This window comes from Ylistrum balloti, unplaced genomic scaffold (genome assembly GCF_031769215.1).
Source record: "Ylistrum balloti isolate Yb309-2 unplaced genomic scaffold, AGI_CSIRO_Ybal_v1 Utg369920, whole genome shotgun sequence".
NCBI classification, from domain to species: Eukaryota; Metazoa; Mollusca; class Bivalvia; order Pectinida; family Pectinidae; genus Ylistrum; species Ylistrum balloti.
Window position 1 is genome coordinate 442,241 of NW_026782038.1, and position 16,496 is coordinate 458,736.

At 34.2% G+C, this 16,496-nt stretch overlaps 1 protein-coding gene across 1 annotated transcript; it reads right to left on the reverse strand.

Moving 5' to 3' along the window:
- Positions 1-361: 361 nt before the first annotated feature.
- Positions 362-16,470, reverse strand: LOC132546880 (RAD50-interacting protein 1-like). The gene is made up of 14 exons (XM_060210606.1): positions 16,321-16,470; positions 15,514-15,755; positions 13,744-13,917; positions 13,096-13,230; positions 12,517-12,664; positions 11,938-12,051; positions 11,492-11,717; positions 9,631-9,768; positions 8,962-9,161; positions 8,337-8,519; positions 7,898-8,055; positions 7,256-7,436; positions 5,924-6,042; positions 362-2,845 (listed from the first exon to the last, which is right to left on the reverse strand). Exons 1-14 carry the CDS (start codon positions 16,468-16,470, stop codon positions 2,653-2,655), a joined length of 2,361 nt encoding a protein of 786 aa, XP_060066589.1. The 3' UTR covers positions 362-2,652.
- Positions 16,471-16,496: the final 26 nt, after the last annotated feature.

The window sequence follows — 16,496 nt, forward strand, 5'->3', positions numbered from 1 at the left end:
TTTAATTGATATGACTTAAACTTGAGCAAGTGCTTCAACTAATTATAGCCTATAATTTGACACATAAGGCGTTACAAAACCATTTTGTAATGAAACACTTTGGACGCTTCTAGTTGGTCAAAACTAAGATATCATCTTATTTTAAGTTGAAAATTGGTATAAAGAGTGTTTAAAGGGATGACAAATACAGTGATTTTTTTCCAGCTGATTGTCATGGTGCCCAAATGAATCTTTTTGGGACAACCTCTCCAAAGCTTTTGTTGATTAGGGAGGGGGGGGGGGGAGCAGTTATCCCAAATCTTGTTTGAAGCTGTATTATAACAAAATAAATGGAGAAGAAAGAAACCAGAAAAGTTAAAAGTTATGACAATTAAAATATATTCATTTATTTAGATCATTTGACACTGAATAATTAAAAACGGTATTTATTGATTTCAATATCACATAAAGCACCTTTTAAACTCCCTACACCACATACATGTAATGAAAACAAGACATAAAAACACTGATATATTTTTTGAACAGTTGTATTATTTTTTGGGGAGGGGGGGGGGCATATCTTGAAATATGGAGATTGGAAAAACAGTTTCTCATTAAAAGGTGGAAAGAGATCAGACTAAATAATATGACAATGGTTATGATGCAAAGAAGAGCCATTAAAATGACATCTGTAATGTATTATCAAGCACAGTAATGCCCCTAGTATAACAAATTATTCTTTACCTGTATTGCAGGAACTAATTTTTCATTTCCAGTATAACAGTATCCAAGTAAAATCAGCAGCACTTCTAAGTCTTTGGTACAGAAAAAGATCTTGTTAAAAAGTTTATATAGCACTATTTGGATTTACATTGAACACATAATGTAAAAAAACCTATTCTGACGTAGACTGACATGGCAAAATAAACCTAAAATGCATGTAGCTTTGTTATCCCCCAAATTTGTTCACATACAATTTAGTTGAAACTGATCCCATAGGATACCAACTGTAGCTCTAGTAACTACTAGAAGGAATATACTGCTTGGTTACAAAGGACTTCTCTTTACCTCAATCACTAGAGTGCAAGACTAAATTAGCCAGAGGGATGTATTAGAATCGGAGCAAAATTGAAAGGCACAAGCGAAGTAACTTGATTGGTTTCAAGAGAGAAAAACAACTACCAGTCACAGGCTGATACGCTCCTTTTGAAGATTATGAAGGAGCGACACCCAACTTCAAAGCCAGTACAATAAACCATTTATGCAACCACAAGATTTGTTTGACATCAAAGGATCACACTAATCTTTTTGTCTTGTCCACGAGGTGTCGCACATGAATCTTTCAATTTTGACATGACATGTTCTAGGGCTGCAGCAAGCAAAAGTGATTGTAACCCCTGGATTATCGAGGATGCTGTTTCCCAAACATGGTATTACAATTACTGTACACAGAATCACTTCAGCCCAGGTAAGAGCAAGAAGTTAAGTGTTACAATTTTGTGTAAATCAACATGGAACACTTCCTAATGATTGGTTTGTTATTTTATAGTACATCAAGCAGATATGTTGTTTAGAACTAACGTACTACCTACTATGTTTCCTGTCCTCACTCTTTGTATATCAGTTATATATTGAGATATGTTTTTAAACTAAAACTTTATAAACAAACGCAAAACTATTGCACTATTTAGAATCACAGCCATTAAGAAATCAATTACATCTTCTTATAGTGTCCCTAGGTTACCCTTTCTGAAGGCTTAAAGGGATATTCTGCCAAACTTGCTAAATTTTTGGCTGTTCTGTATCTTTAAAGAACTCGTGCCAATGACTTTTAAAACTGTTATAAGCATCAAAATGTCTCCTGTGTTCAGTTTTGACAGGCGAAATTGGTGGGAAAAGTGCTAGCCAATATAAATTTTACCCTCTATGTAAGAAATCAGGAACTGAAGGATCACTGGATCACATATTTTGGATAAATACACAAGTATGATGCTGTTCTCTAAAACTTCTGCTAGGTTTTCAGCTTCATCAGGCTTATTTTCTATTGATTTTCTTATAATTTACACATATATTTAATTTTGTTTGGCAAATAATGAAAACTTGTTATGACGCCAACAGGGCCGCACAAAAAGTTTGTAAATCCATTTAGTTAAGTCTATAAAGCATTTCCGCAAATTAAATGTATAGTTGAACCTCATTATCCTGGTAAAACTTTGAGATAACATGGTTTGACTGTATGATTATTTAAATAGTAAACTGAAGTACATCATTTCAATAAGAAGATATGTAGATGATTTTGAGCAGTTTTCCTCAAAAACATCTATGAAATCATAACTTGTGCAGAATATCCCTTTAATAGTGAAGTAATATCAATAAGTTAGTCCTTATTTCATCAATAAATACACAATGGTCTATTCTGACCATGATAAGGGAAAATGACCATGGTTCCTTAACTCATTTAAGATTATTACTTCCACAATCTATATGTCCTTCAGCATCCTACTTCAGTAGTATCAAAACATAACAACTCACTGGTAATTACCAGGACATGGAATAGTACGCAGGAGAAAATGATGAATAGATCAATACTCTTTCCAATATTAAACTTTTTCTTTCTCTACTTTAAAGTGATGGAGGAGACAACTCCAGTCAACATCAGATTTGTTTGTCAAATCATGCATTCACTTTGATGTCCAATAAAACTCTACATGTTTGTGATGTCAACTTAAATATTCCGACTTCATGTAATGCGTTATATAGACTGGAGTCCTTCCCTGGTGTGGGACTGCTCTCATGAGTCATCAGTTCTTTCATCAGTAGAGATGTTCCAGTCTCCATAGTAAGAAGCTTTATAGCTTCATTGACCCTGAAGAATAAATACCAAAGCATGAGTATGTGTTTTTTGTTAGAAATTAACCTGATTTTCACCTAATGATATTGTTTGAATTCTGTTACAGATCTCACAACTCACATTAACTTTCTACAATAACAGACACCTAATACATTCTGTTGTAGGTCTTACACCTCACATTAACTTTCTACAATAACAGACACCAAATACATTCTGTTGTAGGTCTCACACCTCACATTAACTTTCTACAATAACAGACACCAAACACATTCTGTTGTAGGTCTTACACCTCACATTAACTTTCTACAATAACAGACACCAAACACATTCTGTTGTAGGTCTTACAACTCACATTAACTTTCTACAATAGTGAACACCAAACACAACCTGTTGTAGGTCTTACACCTCACATTAACTTTCTACAATAACAGACACCAAATACATTCTGTTGTAGGTCTTACACCACACATTAACTTTCTACAATAACAGACACCAAACATATTCTGTTGTAGGTTTTACACCTCACATTAACTTTCTACAATAACAGACACCAAACACATTCTGTTGTAGGTCTTACACCACACATTAACTTTCTACAATAACAGACACCAAACACATTCTGTTGTAGGTCTTACACCACACATTAATTTTCTACAATAACAGACACCAAACACATTCTGTTGTAGGTCTTACAACTCGCATTAACTTTCTACAATAGTGAACACCAAACACATTCTGTTGTAGGTCTAACACCTCACATTAACTTTCTACAATAACAGACACCAAACACATTCTGTTGTAGGTCTTACACCTCACATTAACTTTCTACAAGAACAGACACCAAACACAATCTGTTGTAGGTCTTACACCTCACATTAACTTTCTACAATAACAGACACCACACACAATCTGTTGTAGGTCTTACACCTCACATTAACTTTCTACAATAACAGACACCACACACAATCTGTTGTAGGTCTTACACCTCGCATTAACTTTCTACAATAACAGACACCAAACACACTCTGTTGTAGGTCTTACACCTCACGTTAACTTTCTACAATAACAGACACCAAACACATTCTGTTGTAGGTCTAACACCTCACATTAACTTTCTACAATAACAGACACCAAACATACTCTGTTGTAGGTCTTACACCTCACATTAACTTTCTACAATAACAGACACCAAACATACTCTGTTGTAGGTCTTACACCTCACATTAACTTTCTACAATAACAGACACCACACACAATCTGTTGTAGGTCTTACACCTCGCATTAACTTTCTACAATAACAGACACCAAACACATTCTGTTGTAGGTCTTACACCTCACATTAACTTTCTACAATAACAGACACCAAACACAATCTGTTGTAGGTCTTACACCTCACATTAACTTTCTACAATAACAGACACCAAACACATTCTGTTGTAGGTCTAACACCTCACATTAACTTTCTACAATAACAGACACCACACACAATCTGTTGTAGGTCTTACACCTCACATTAACTTTCTACAATAACAGACACCAAACACATTCTGTTGTAGGTCTTACACCTCACATTAACTTTCTACAATAACAGACACCAAACACACTCTGTTGTAGGTCTTACACCTCACATTAACTTTCTACAATAACAGACACCAAACACATTCTGTTGTAGGTCTTACACCTCACATTAACTTTCTACAATAACAGACACCAAACACATTCTGTTGTAGGTCTAACACCTCACATTAACTTTCTACAATAACAGACACCAAACACACTCTGTTGTAGGTCTTACACCTCACATTAACTTTCTACAATAAGAGACACCAAACACATTCTGTTGTAGGTCTAACATATCACATTAATTTTCTGCAATAACAGACACCTAATACATTCTGTTGTAGGTCTTACAACTCACATTAACTTTCTACAATAGTGAACACCAAACACATTCTTTTGTAGGTCTAACACCTCACATTAACTTTCTACAATAACAGACACCACACACAATCTGTTGTAGGTCTTACACCTCACATTAACTTTCTTCAATAACAGACACCAAACACACTCTGTTGTAGGTCTAACACCTCACATTAACTTTCTACAATAACAGACACCAAACACATTCTGTTGTAGGTCTAACACCTCACATTAACTTTCTACAATAACAGACACCAAACACACTCTGTTGTAGGTCTAACACCTCACATTAACTTTCTACAATAACAGACACCACACACAATCTGTTGTAGGTCTAACACCTCACATTAACTTTCTACAATAACAGACACCAAACACATTCTGTTGTAGGTCTAACACCTCACATTAACTTTCTACAATAACAGACACCAAACACACTCTGTTGTAGGTCTTACACCTCACATTAACTTTCTACAATAATAGACACCAAACACATTCTGTTGTAGGTCTTACACCTCACATTAACTTTCTACAATAACAGACACCAAACACATTCTGTTGTAGGTCTAACACATCACATTAATTTTCTACAATAACAGACACCTAATACATTCTGTTGTAGGTCTTACACCTCACATTAACTTTCTACAATAACAAACACCAAATACATTCTGTTGTAGGTCTTACACCTCACATTAACTTTCTACAATAACAGACACCAAACACATTCTGTTGTAGGTCTAACACATTCTCAGTCCCAGATCAATAAATCAACACAGATCATTCCACACAGCAAAATCACATCATTGACTGGGAAAATTACAAAATAGTTGACAGGGAACTTTTTCAGATGGCTAGTTAAGGAAGTTATCTGGATATGCTGTTCTAAATTGGGTCAAGAAAGCATAAACGAACTGACTACAATATATTGTTACCATGTTGTGTATTTTTGGTCTATAATCTGTTTACCATCACACCAGACTATTTTCAACCTTAGTGTACATAAGAATATAATCAGCTGATTCCTCACCATCTTGTACACTATGTATGTCAATGCTAGTTTGCTCCACACTGGTCACTTATCTGATGAAGGTGACCATGTAGTCATCAAAACATTACACTCAAACCTACCACTGGTTGTGTTGTAAGAACTTCAATATTAATAAAACTTACTGTCTGAAGTAATTCTCTGGTTTGTTGGTAAATTCTCCAAACAGTGGAAATAAGTTTCTGGTCATATCAAACTCCAGTTGCGAGGCGCCTCCATCGTTAAATCTGTTTTGCAGTATTACCTACAAAATGGTACAAAGAAATTTTCCATAACAAAAACATTTTCATTGGAAGGAGATATCTTTAAATAAAAGAGGGAGAAATGGGTCTGATTAAAAAGATGAGGAAGTGTAAGATGCTAAGTTGAGATCACATTAACAAGGATGCTAGGTCAGTGATACAAGATCATATTAACTGGACATTCTAGGTCAGAGATACAAGTTCATATTAACTTGACCCTCTAGGTCAGTGATACAAGATCATATTAACTGGACATTCTAGGTCAGAGATACAAGTTCATATTAACTTGACCCTCTAGGTCAGTGATACAAGATCATATTAACTGGACATTCTAGGTCAGAGATACAAGTTCATATTAACTTGACCCTCTAGGTCAGTGATACAAGATCATATTAACTGGACATTCTAGGTCAGAGATACAAGTTCATATTAACTGGCCATACTAGGTCAGTGATAAAAGTTCAGTTTGACTGGACATTCTAGGTCAGTGATACAAGTTCATATTAACTTGACCCTCTAGGTCAGTGATACAAGATCATATTAACTGGACATGCTAGGTCAGTGATAAAAGTTCAGTTTGACTGGACATTCTACATCAGTGATACAAGTTCATATTAACTGGCCATGCTAGGTCAGTGATAAAAGTTCAGTCTGACTGGACATTCTAGGTCAGTGATACAAGTTCATATTAACTTGACATTCTAGGTCAGTGATAAAAGATCATATTAACTGGACATGCTAGGTCAGTGATACAAGTTCATATTAACTGGACATTCTAGGTCAGTGATAAAAGATCATATTAACTGGACATATTAGGTCAGTGATAAAAGTTCAGTTTGACTGGACATTCTAGGTCAGTGATACAAGTTCATATTAACTGGACATGCTAGGTCAGTGATAAAAGATCATATTAACTGGACATATTAGGTCAGTGATAAAAGATCATATTAACTGGACATGCTAGGTCAGTGATAAAAGTTCAGTTTGACTGGAGACTGCAATCTGGTATTAGGAGTAAAAGCAATGTCATCAACAGTTTCATTGAAACAGGAAGTTTCAGTTCTTATCATGTAAAGTTCATATTCAGTAATATTAAGGGTATAAGATTTGTTTGATAGTGAGACAAGGCCTGAAAGTATTAAACTTGAAATAGACCACAAATACAGGGATGAACAACATGACAGGTCCTCAGTGTTAACAGTTTCTATGTAATACCTCTTCTAATATAAACTTGTCTAGCTTCTCCGCCAAGCGTTGCCATGCCAGCGTGAAGAGTGGTTTACTGAGTTGAGTCTGTATGTGTGTCAGGTGATCCTTCAATACCAGTAACATCTCGCAGGCTGAGGACGACAGCGTGAGATTCGTTGTTTCTTTATAACTTGGCAGCAAAAGCCATCTGTATTACAGACCAGGAGTATGATACACAAGATGTTTTCATGTTTCCAATCATAGCCAAAAGAAAGGTAATTAACAGAATGCATGTCTCCTCCAACACAGGTACAAAATAGTAAATTTAAAAGCAATTTCTGAACCATTATTTTTTGATATACACAAAATATAATAAACATGTTTTGAATATCTTATCTAAATGTTGCTTAAAGAAATATCTGTGACCAGAAAATATCTATGACGATGTAAATGCCTGTGTTCTCAACACACTGACACAGAATGGAACAGGACGAGAAGCAATAAATATCTATTACTGTATTTACAATAAATTCTGATTTCATCAACTTAAACATAATTATGACTTCACTGATTCAAAGAATTTCAAACATTTCAGATTTCAACAGTTGGACTGTGAAACATTTTTCTTCTAAAAAGTAAATCTAAAAATATATATTTCAGAAATCTTACTTGTCTTTTCTATATGCCTGACTTCGTGATTGTACATCCAATACTATACATTTGACAATGTTCTTTAACATCTCTGTCTTGAGTTGGTTGTACGTGTCTATAGTCTCCTCAAACATACTAGTTTCCAACTCTTCAGCTACATCCTCCAAACCTTCATACTGAAAATAACAGATTTGATAATTGATATTTTGATGCTATGTAATAGTTTTTACTATGAGACAAATGAGAACACACAAATTTTGATTTTAGGTGAATAATTTTATTTACCATTAAATAAAGCCAATGAACACAGAGATGAAATATAATAATATAAGGTTTACATACAATCTGTCATGTTTGATAATTTGATAATAATGGAACTAAGATATATCAACAGCACCAGTAAATCTATTACTATCAAATACTTGGTCCTGAAGGTACTACATGTACATGTACTAACCAGAGTGAGGTCAGACACAGGACTGGATGCGGAGGTCATTATGGATGGACTTGATACTGATGTAGGACTGGACATGGTTACCGGACTGGAGAGCGTGGTAGGACTTGACAACAAGGTGGGCGGTTGTGTTGATGTGTCCTCAGGTTCTATTGTCAGATGTTGGTACTGAAGTTGTAGGAAAAACTAACAAGAAAAGAAAGCAGTGCAGTCAAATTATCATGGATACCAAGTGGTTTCAGTGTTTTGAAAGCTTGACAACATTAAAGGTCTTTTGTGAAGAAGTTCAGTATTGTTTTCTAGTATTCTATACTAGATGTCTTTATAACAGTACCTAGAATACATTCCAATATTTACAATACAGGACAGAACCTAAAACAATCAACCTGGATTCCAGAAAATGGGTAATAAAATAATCATGCATTACGTAAGTACTGAATAGAACAATCATGTAATTTGAAAAGCATAATTTATTCTCAAATATGTATAAAATCACACTAACAGTCATTCAGTAGTGAAGATAGATTTTAAAACTCACTTATAACAACATAGTCACACAGTATATATCCATTCTATCTTTATCTCTGTTCAATCTGAAGCCTTCATAAATTTGTACTGTGATACATACTGGTAGATTACACCACTCCTGTAGCACTTCCATCACATAGAAGACAGCATTGATAATGGCACAGAAAATGTCAGACAGTGGATCATGGATGACACCTTGCATCACCTGTACAAGACGAATTCTGAAATCTTCCAGGAGGTGGAGCTGTAACTTCAAGAAACGCACTTTGTGGATGACAGAGGGCAAACCTTTGTAACGATCTATGAAGAAAAAAATACACATACTGTAAACATACATATTTTGGTGGTAATATTATTTTAGTACTTTTCACATAAAAACAATTGTGATTAATTGCAGTTTCTTTATTTTGTTCACATAGTAATAATTGTAATTCATCCTTGCACTAATAAGCCAAAAAGTGACAGTGTGGTAAAATTAAGTACATGCATCAAATGAAATATTTTTATAGTAGGTAAAAATGCAGTGGACAAAGCTGTAATGTCCATCATCATCAAAATGCCCATCTTTGACATACTGAACTACAAATTTTACTTGATAAAGCTTTCCATTTCCACAGAGGTAAGCTCTCAATAATGGCGCAAGGATGTTTAAGGATTGTTTTGTTCATCAAAATCTACTAGCAGATTACTGCACTACTGGAACATAACTCTGAATTAACAGAACATAAAACATGTTTTATCTAAAGATTAAAAACCTTGACAAACAAACCTGTAATTGTCAACATGAGTGTAATGAAGCTTTCTCCGCATTCTGGCACTTTCAGTTCATCAACATCTGCTATGTCTTTGTACTGGGATTGCCAAGCCGACGGTGAAGAAAGCATTATGTCCATCTTAGCTCCAGCAACTAAAATAAAAATTTACAAACTAAATGGACACATATTTTAAGCATCAGCTTAGTGTTAAAGAAAGTACATTTCAATACATGTAGTAGTATCCAGAAGAGATGAATTGGTAAATAAGAAAGAGTGCATCTGAATTTAGTGGGTATAAATACTGCAACTTTGTTCTCAAAACTATTTTTTAAGGTTCTTATTTCTTGCAACCTCTTTAACATTGTCAGTGAAACACAGCTAGCTTATACCTCTAACTTCCTATTGGAAGAAATATAATAAATATAGGGTAAATTATGACACTCAAACAAGAGAAATATTAGATGTGTTAGTGCAACATGAATGTCACGGTATGGACAAAATTGAAAATTGAAAAGGGGAACTCAATTAGATAATTTAACCCAACCCAACTAAGGGTTTTCCCATAAAATATGTACATGGATATAGCAAATTTCAATTAAAGATGTCTGAGGTAAAAAAAAAATATTATTAGTGCAAGGGGCATAACTCTGTCAAAATAAATTCAACCTGTGGTTAATAATAATAAAATCAGTGCAAATGAAAAATTTACTTAGATTTTTATTAGTGACATTAACAAAATATGTTTTATCATAGAAAACCATTTAGAAGTGAATGCACTGAAACCTGATTTTCAAGGAATTGCAATGAGGAACATAATTATATCAAATTTTATTGGAGTAGACTTATATATGAAGAACAAATGTGTGAAGTGTTTAATTATGATGAAATCTGCTGCTCTGCAAGAAATGATATACAAATTTTCACATTATGATATTGCTCCACAAAAATTTTTATCTCATATTTTTTCATGTCCATTGGAAATGGTTGTCCCACCAAATAGAATATTTTTTGTCATTTTTATAACAAAAAAGCATAGGGAATCACTACAGACAGTATCAGAAAAAACTAATACAAGTGATATTTCAGTCTTTTAAAATCAAGGAGTTTAAGCACTTTAAAACACAAGTCCACTGTAATGTGGAGACTACAAAATGTATATATACTTTAAACTGACTGGCAATGGTCATTGCTGGTATGCAAGATGTACTATGGAATGGTCTGTAAAGTATGTAGGGAAGACTATAGGTATTGGATAGTCTATTTTAAAGAAGACTTTGTCTAATATTGATCCACTGATGGGAGTTGGTGATTTTACTTGTTGTGCATAAACTGGTTAACTTTCTCTAAATAATTCATGGTCTGGTCTGTGAGTAGATAGATACAAAGTTGACATGTCCTTTCAACATACATGTATAAGCAAACTATTATCTAATTCTATTGAGTCATTCTAAATTATTGTGCAGAAACTAAATTTTTCAAGGTTTCTAAGTCATGGAAGGGCCATAACTGTCGTTAACTTGACCTAGATTTTTAATAGTTCAACAAATATGAAATATATTATCTAATTCTATTGAGGTATTCTAAAGTTATGGTGCGAAAGCCAAATTTTTCACAGTTTCTAAGTCAAGAAAGGGTCATAACTCTGGTAGATACAGCTGTAAATTAACAATAATCACACTTGGCATTAGTTTTTAATATTTCAACTAAAATGATAAATATCATTTAGTTCTATTGAGGCATTCCAAAGTTATGGTGCAGCAACCAAAACTGGATGAATGGATGGACGGACGGAACAATGGCTGGGCATAAAAAACCCAAAGAAATTGAAACAAATTACAGTCTATGGTGACAAGGCTATATAAGTATATCACATACACTGTTTTTCTACCATCATCCACTTGTGGAAGGCACGGGGGAGGGTAAGAACACTAAGGCAGCAAGGAAGTCCAGGGGGATAGCTGTAACCATCTTTTAGTTCTCTGTCAAATAAAATTGCCTCATCCACCAGATGTGAGAAAATGTGTTCATCATACATGGTCTCAGGTAAGTCGTTAGTCATCTTCTCCGTAACCATTGAAACCATCCCTCTCATGAATTCCACCTTTTAGAAATAGATTATGGTTTATGTTACTGTAAAGTTAATGTAAATCTCCGCACTAAACCCCAGTATCCCCCAAAAAAAGATTACCATCATAAATTGGTTGATGTCTTGCTCTTAAAGAGTTGTATTGATGAAGTTGAAAATACATTTAACTGTCTTCTGATTTATAGAAGAACAGAATATAACTCCATTTAACCTGGTATCTCGCAGGATTTAATACCTTTGCAATGACGGTCTCGTGGCCTGTCTTGGACAGAATTGGCTGCACCCTCTGGTCAAGGAAATGTGTGTGGTCACGGATCCAACCCAACACTTGTGCAAAATACCATTCAGGCTGTAAATATGATATTTATATATGCAATATATAAAGTTGATATATATTGAAATCCCACAAGAATTTTGCCCCTCCCCCAATCCTATGACCATTATTAGTTCTTTTTCAGTTGGATATTTTCCTTTCTTTTCTCATTTGAATTGATCCATAAAATCAAATCAAAAAGACTCATTTTTTTCATTTACAGTTACTTCAGTTATAAAAATAACAAAATGATTTATGCATTATTGAAATGATATTGTATTACATTTAGTTAGAAAGTTTTGTGATACACAGAACATTTTTCTTATCATCGATATTTCAATTATCTGTCAAGAGGAACTGTAGCCTGATAATGCTAAAATATGACATTCAATCAGATTTCTTTGAAGTTAGTCAGTGTTGGTTCAATCATATCTTCCTTCAAAGAACAAGACTTTTAATTATGATTCCTTCAAGTTTCTTTTAAATGGTTACACATCCTACCTTATCAATGTTGTTTGTCTGTCGGTTTCCATAGAAATGGAATCTAAATCGCTTACGGAAAGATTTGACCATGATTTGTAGAGGCAGCAGGAGGGGCTTTGTGTCTATCCTTTCCTCTGACTGTTGGGCAGGAACTCTCAACCCATCTCTCAGCAGAGTCAAGGAGTATGTATAGCAAATGCCATATGTGTTGCTTTAACATTTTATATCAGACTCATTCTGAATTGAATGAGTACTTAATAGCATTTAATAGAATTACATGTTGTAATTTTAGTTCTGTAGTTAGTATTTTAGATATTAAAATTTGACATCAAATGGTGAAATTTATCTGTTTAATGACATGGACTTAGTAACAGTCAGCAACAGAAATATTCCAAATAGCACTATTCCTTTACTATTAATTGACAATAACCTTTAACTAATAACAATTTTGAAGCATTATTACCCTCAAACTGTTAATTTTCTGTTCCAAAATGACCTCCACTTGAAAAGTCTGCACCATCAAATCTGTTAGTGTGAACAGTACCCATAATTGGCCTATTTTCTTTTCATAGGAATCAGTTCCATGTAAAAGGATACGGCAACTGTATGAAGAGAAGTTGTGAAAACAATGTCTCCATGTGGGTACGCAACTCAGGACTCTGTGAGGGAGGTGTCTTTAGGGACGTTCCCACAAATGGCCAACCAAGACTCTTCAACACATCCTCAAACTGACTGTCAAGAAAAACAGCATCACCATATCTTACATTTTGCTTATTACATCACATATCACACTGGATATGTATCAGGCATTATGGTATTGTGAAGCTGTATTCAAGGCAATAAACATCTGTCAATACTAAAACATCTGATTTAACAAAATATTAAAGACTTATTATGTTGCAGAAATTTTCATCCTTCTTAAAGATCTCCTCACTCAGTCTTTTTTTCTTTTGTTCATGTACTGGGCAGGCATAAATACTGAGAACCCTTATATGTAGTTTTCAATTTTTTTCATGGCATTTTTATCTGAAAGTTTTCCTTGGTTTATAATCTTATACATTTCAATATATGGATCGGGTTGGCCACTTTGACTTTGGTACTTACATTAATCATGATCACATTTCCAAAGGTAACAAATACATTTTTGTCGTTTCCCTTAGAGTGGAATACTGCACAGGCAGTGCAACACAACCAAATTTTTATATATAATTCTGTTTCTTACTGTAAAATATGAGAAATTCATACCTTGCTAAATTGTTCTTCAGAATCTTGTGCCAGAAATTAATGGTATCACTAGTAAACTTGAGTAGATGTTTACACTCTGTTTCCTGAAGATCTGTATAAACTCTCTTCAGATCATGAAAACTTTCTACAGATGTCTCGAAGCCATCTGTAAGAAGACTGGTTTGTATATCTGAGCTGGAAAAAAGATGTAAAGAATCAGTCAAATTTATCAGTATTGACAACATGAATATAAATTTCATTTTGTAAAGTATAAGGAGTAACAAAATGAACTACCTTACCATGATACAGTTTTACGGAACAAATTTCTCGTCAAACTCACTGAATACTGATGATAAAATATCTATATCTGATTCAATAACTAACTTTCACAAACAATTTATCAAACTTTTATTATAAGTGAATATATATTTATATATTTGTATTTGTAAATAAGCTCCTGTCAGGTCTCTATTGACATATTGTTTTAGAACAAAAGACATCAGTGAAACTGATAATGTTCCCGAAAATTTTTACGAGACAAAAAATTTCAACAAACAGCAATAGTTATGCAATTAGGGGGTTTCTGGCCCTGAATTTAGTTAACTGCACATCCTCTCAGTATGGCGAATGCATACACCAAGTTTAATTATAATAGTTTAAATAAGAAGCGAAGTTATGTCCTTGAAAAAAAATATATTAACGAAGGGCTGTAAATATGTGATTAAGGGGTTGCAGGCCCTGACAATGGTACATTGCACATCATCTTAGTACAGCCAATAAATACACCAAGTTTCGTTTTCCTAGTTTAAATGCAATGTATAGTTATGTTCCAGACAAAAAATTTAAACAAAGGGCAATAGCTCTGCATTTAATGACTAATTCATACACCAAGTTTCATTATTTCAATTTAAATGAAAGCAAATTATGCTCCAGACATGAAAATTTAAAAAAGGGTAATAACTCTGTAGTTGAAGAGTTGCATGCCCTAAATCTGGTACATTGCACATCGATTTAGTATAATCAATCTATAATATGACACTAAGTTTCATGATCATTGCCTAAATGTTGGCAAGGACCAATGGAAATGCTCCCTTAAAGATTTTTTCGAGGAGCATAAAACTAACAAGAGGCCTAGTGGCCTTAACGGTCACTTGAGATAAGCAATATTGAATATAAAGATTAAAGGATAGTTATCAAGTATCATGAAACATAAATTGTGACACTAAATATAGTAAGCCAGTGTCAGCACATGCTACCATCAAAACTGTCATCCTATACTGATAATTCTTAAAAAGTTATTTCCTATGGGAAATAACCAACGCTATGCCAAAAAATGCCATTTTTCTATGAAAAATACAGTAAAGTCTAAAAAGATATTCCTCCCAAGGAAGAAATTAGAGACTCAATCTGGTAATTAAAGCACCTTAAGATGCTTCAATTCATGAAGAGTATTTGATTCTACCTTATCTAGGTGCTGAGAAGAAAATTTTTGAAATTTAAGTCAATTTGACCCCTTTTGGCCCCTCCCAACAGCCCCTGGGGGTCAACCAGGGTTTTTTGAGAAGTCGAAAATGTTATATTTTTCAGGAACACATGACTCATGACGCCAGATGAAGATTATTAGAATAGGTCACAATGAGACTTTGCCTCAGGTGACTAAAAATCACAGGTTACAGAATCTAGTATTGAAATATGCCAATTTCCAGAACTTATCAAAACTTCAGTTCACCTTTAAGAATTGCTTAAAATATACATCAAAATTACTGTACAAACAAAAATGTTGCAACCAACCTTAGGTGCTCTACTTTGGTAATGAAGGAGAGGTATTTAATGTATTTCTGGAGGTGCTGGACCTGTTCTATTAGTGAAGTGACATCGCTGACAATTGGCTGGAGGTTGTGGCTTTGGTCCTTGACTTTATGGTGCAGGCTTTCTTTCTCATCTTGAAGTCGGCGTATAGCTATCTGGGCAGTCTCTACATTGCTAACTGCTAAATCGACTTCACTTGGAATTTCACTACTGGCTAAAGACAACTGAAAATACATTCATAAGAATGGTGTAAGGCATTTGTAGGAGTGAAGCTTGATACCAGTAACATGTGTAAAACCACATTTTATTTGTGTCAAGGGTGAGAGGTCCCAGTAATTGATTGGACATGGGTGTTCTGCTCTTTACCTAACTTCGGTGTTAATCCTATACTATGACAGCATTTTTGCTTTCTTGAATTTGTTTGGCTTACTTTCAATCACTACTAAACATAAAGATGATTTTACACACATGAAATTGGTATTAATTAACTTTTCTTTATTCCTCCAAGTGCTTGAGAAATAAGAGTAGTCATGGTGACAATGTGCCCAGATGTAGCCCTGTTGGTGGGCAGATTTATTTCTCAAAGCAGTTACAACAGAGATTCAAGCCCGTAGTTACAGTTTATGCATCGCCATATGCGAGGTTGCCTCTGTATTGTTGTATCACGTAAAAGGATTAATGTATGTTGGGAGAGATGATGTATTAAAATCCCATTACTTTCACTCGTGTAACAGCTTTTACTAGACTGTTTCAAACCAAATACCGTATTTATCCCAACTTAATACAAACCTGGCTTTCCAAACTCTCTTTCGATTCTTTCATTTTGTTAAATATGTCTTTGACGCTAGAAAGTGACTTGACATCTTCAGAAAAGTGTTCATTTAAGAAGTCAACAGTAAATTTTGACAGACGTTTCGTTTTCTTACTGGAGGCCGCCATCTTACTGTCAAATCTCATCTAGACCA

Bases quoted from the DNA above. Each gene is read 5' to 3' on its own strand.
- LOC132546880 (XM_060210606.1), bottom strand. From the start codon at position 16,470: ATGGCGGCCTCCAGTAAGAAAACGAAACGTCTGTCAAAATTTACTGTT. The intron at 8,520-8,961 runs GTATGTATCACA...TTTTCTTGTTAG, and splicing joins AGGAGTGGTGTAATCTACCA to TTTTTCCTACAACTTCAGTA. The intron at 8,056-8,336 runs GTTAGTACATGT...TGTTATTTTCAG, and splicing joins CTGTGTCTGACCTCACTCTG to TATGAAGGTTTGGAGGATGT.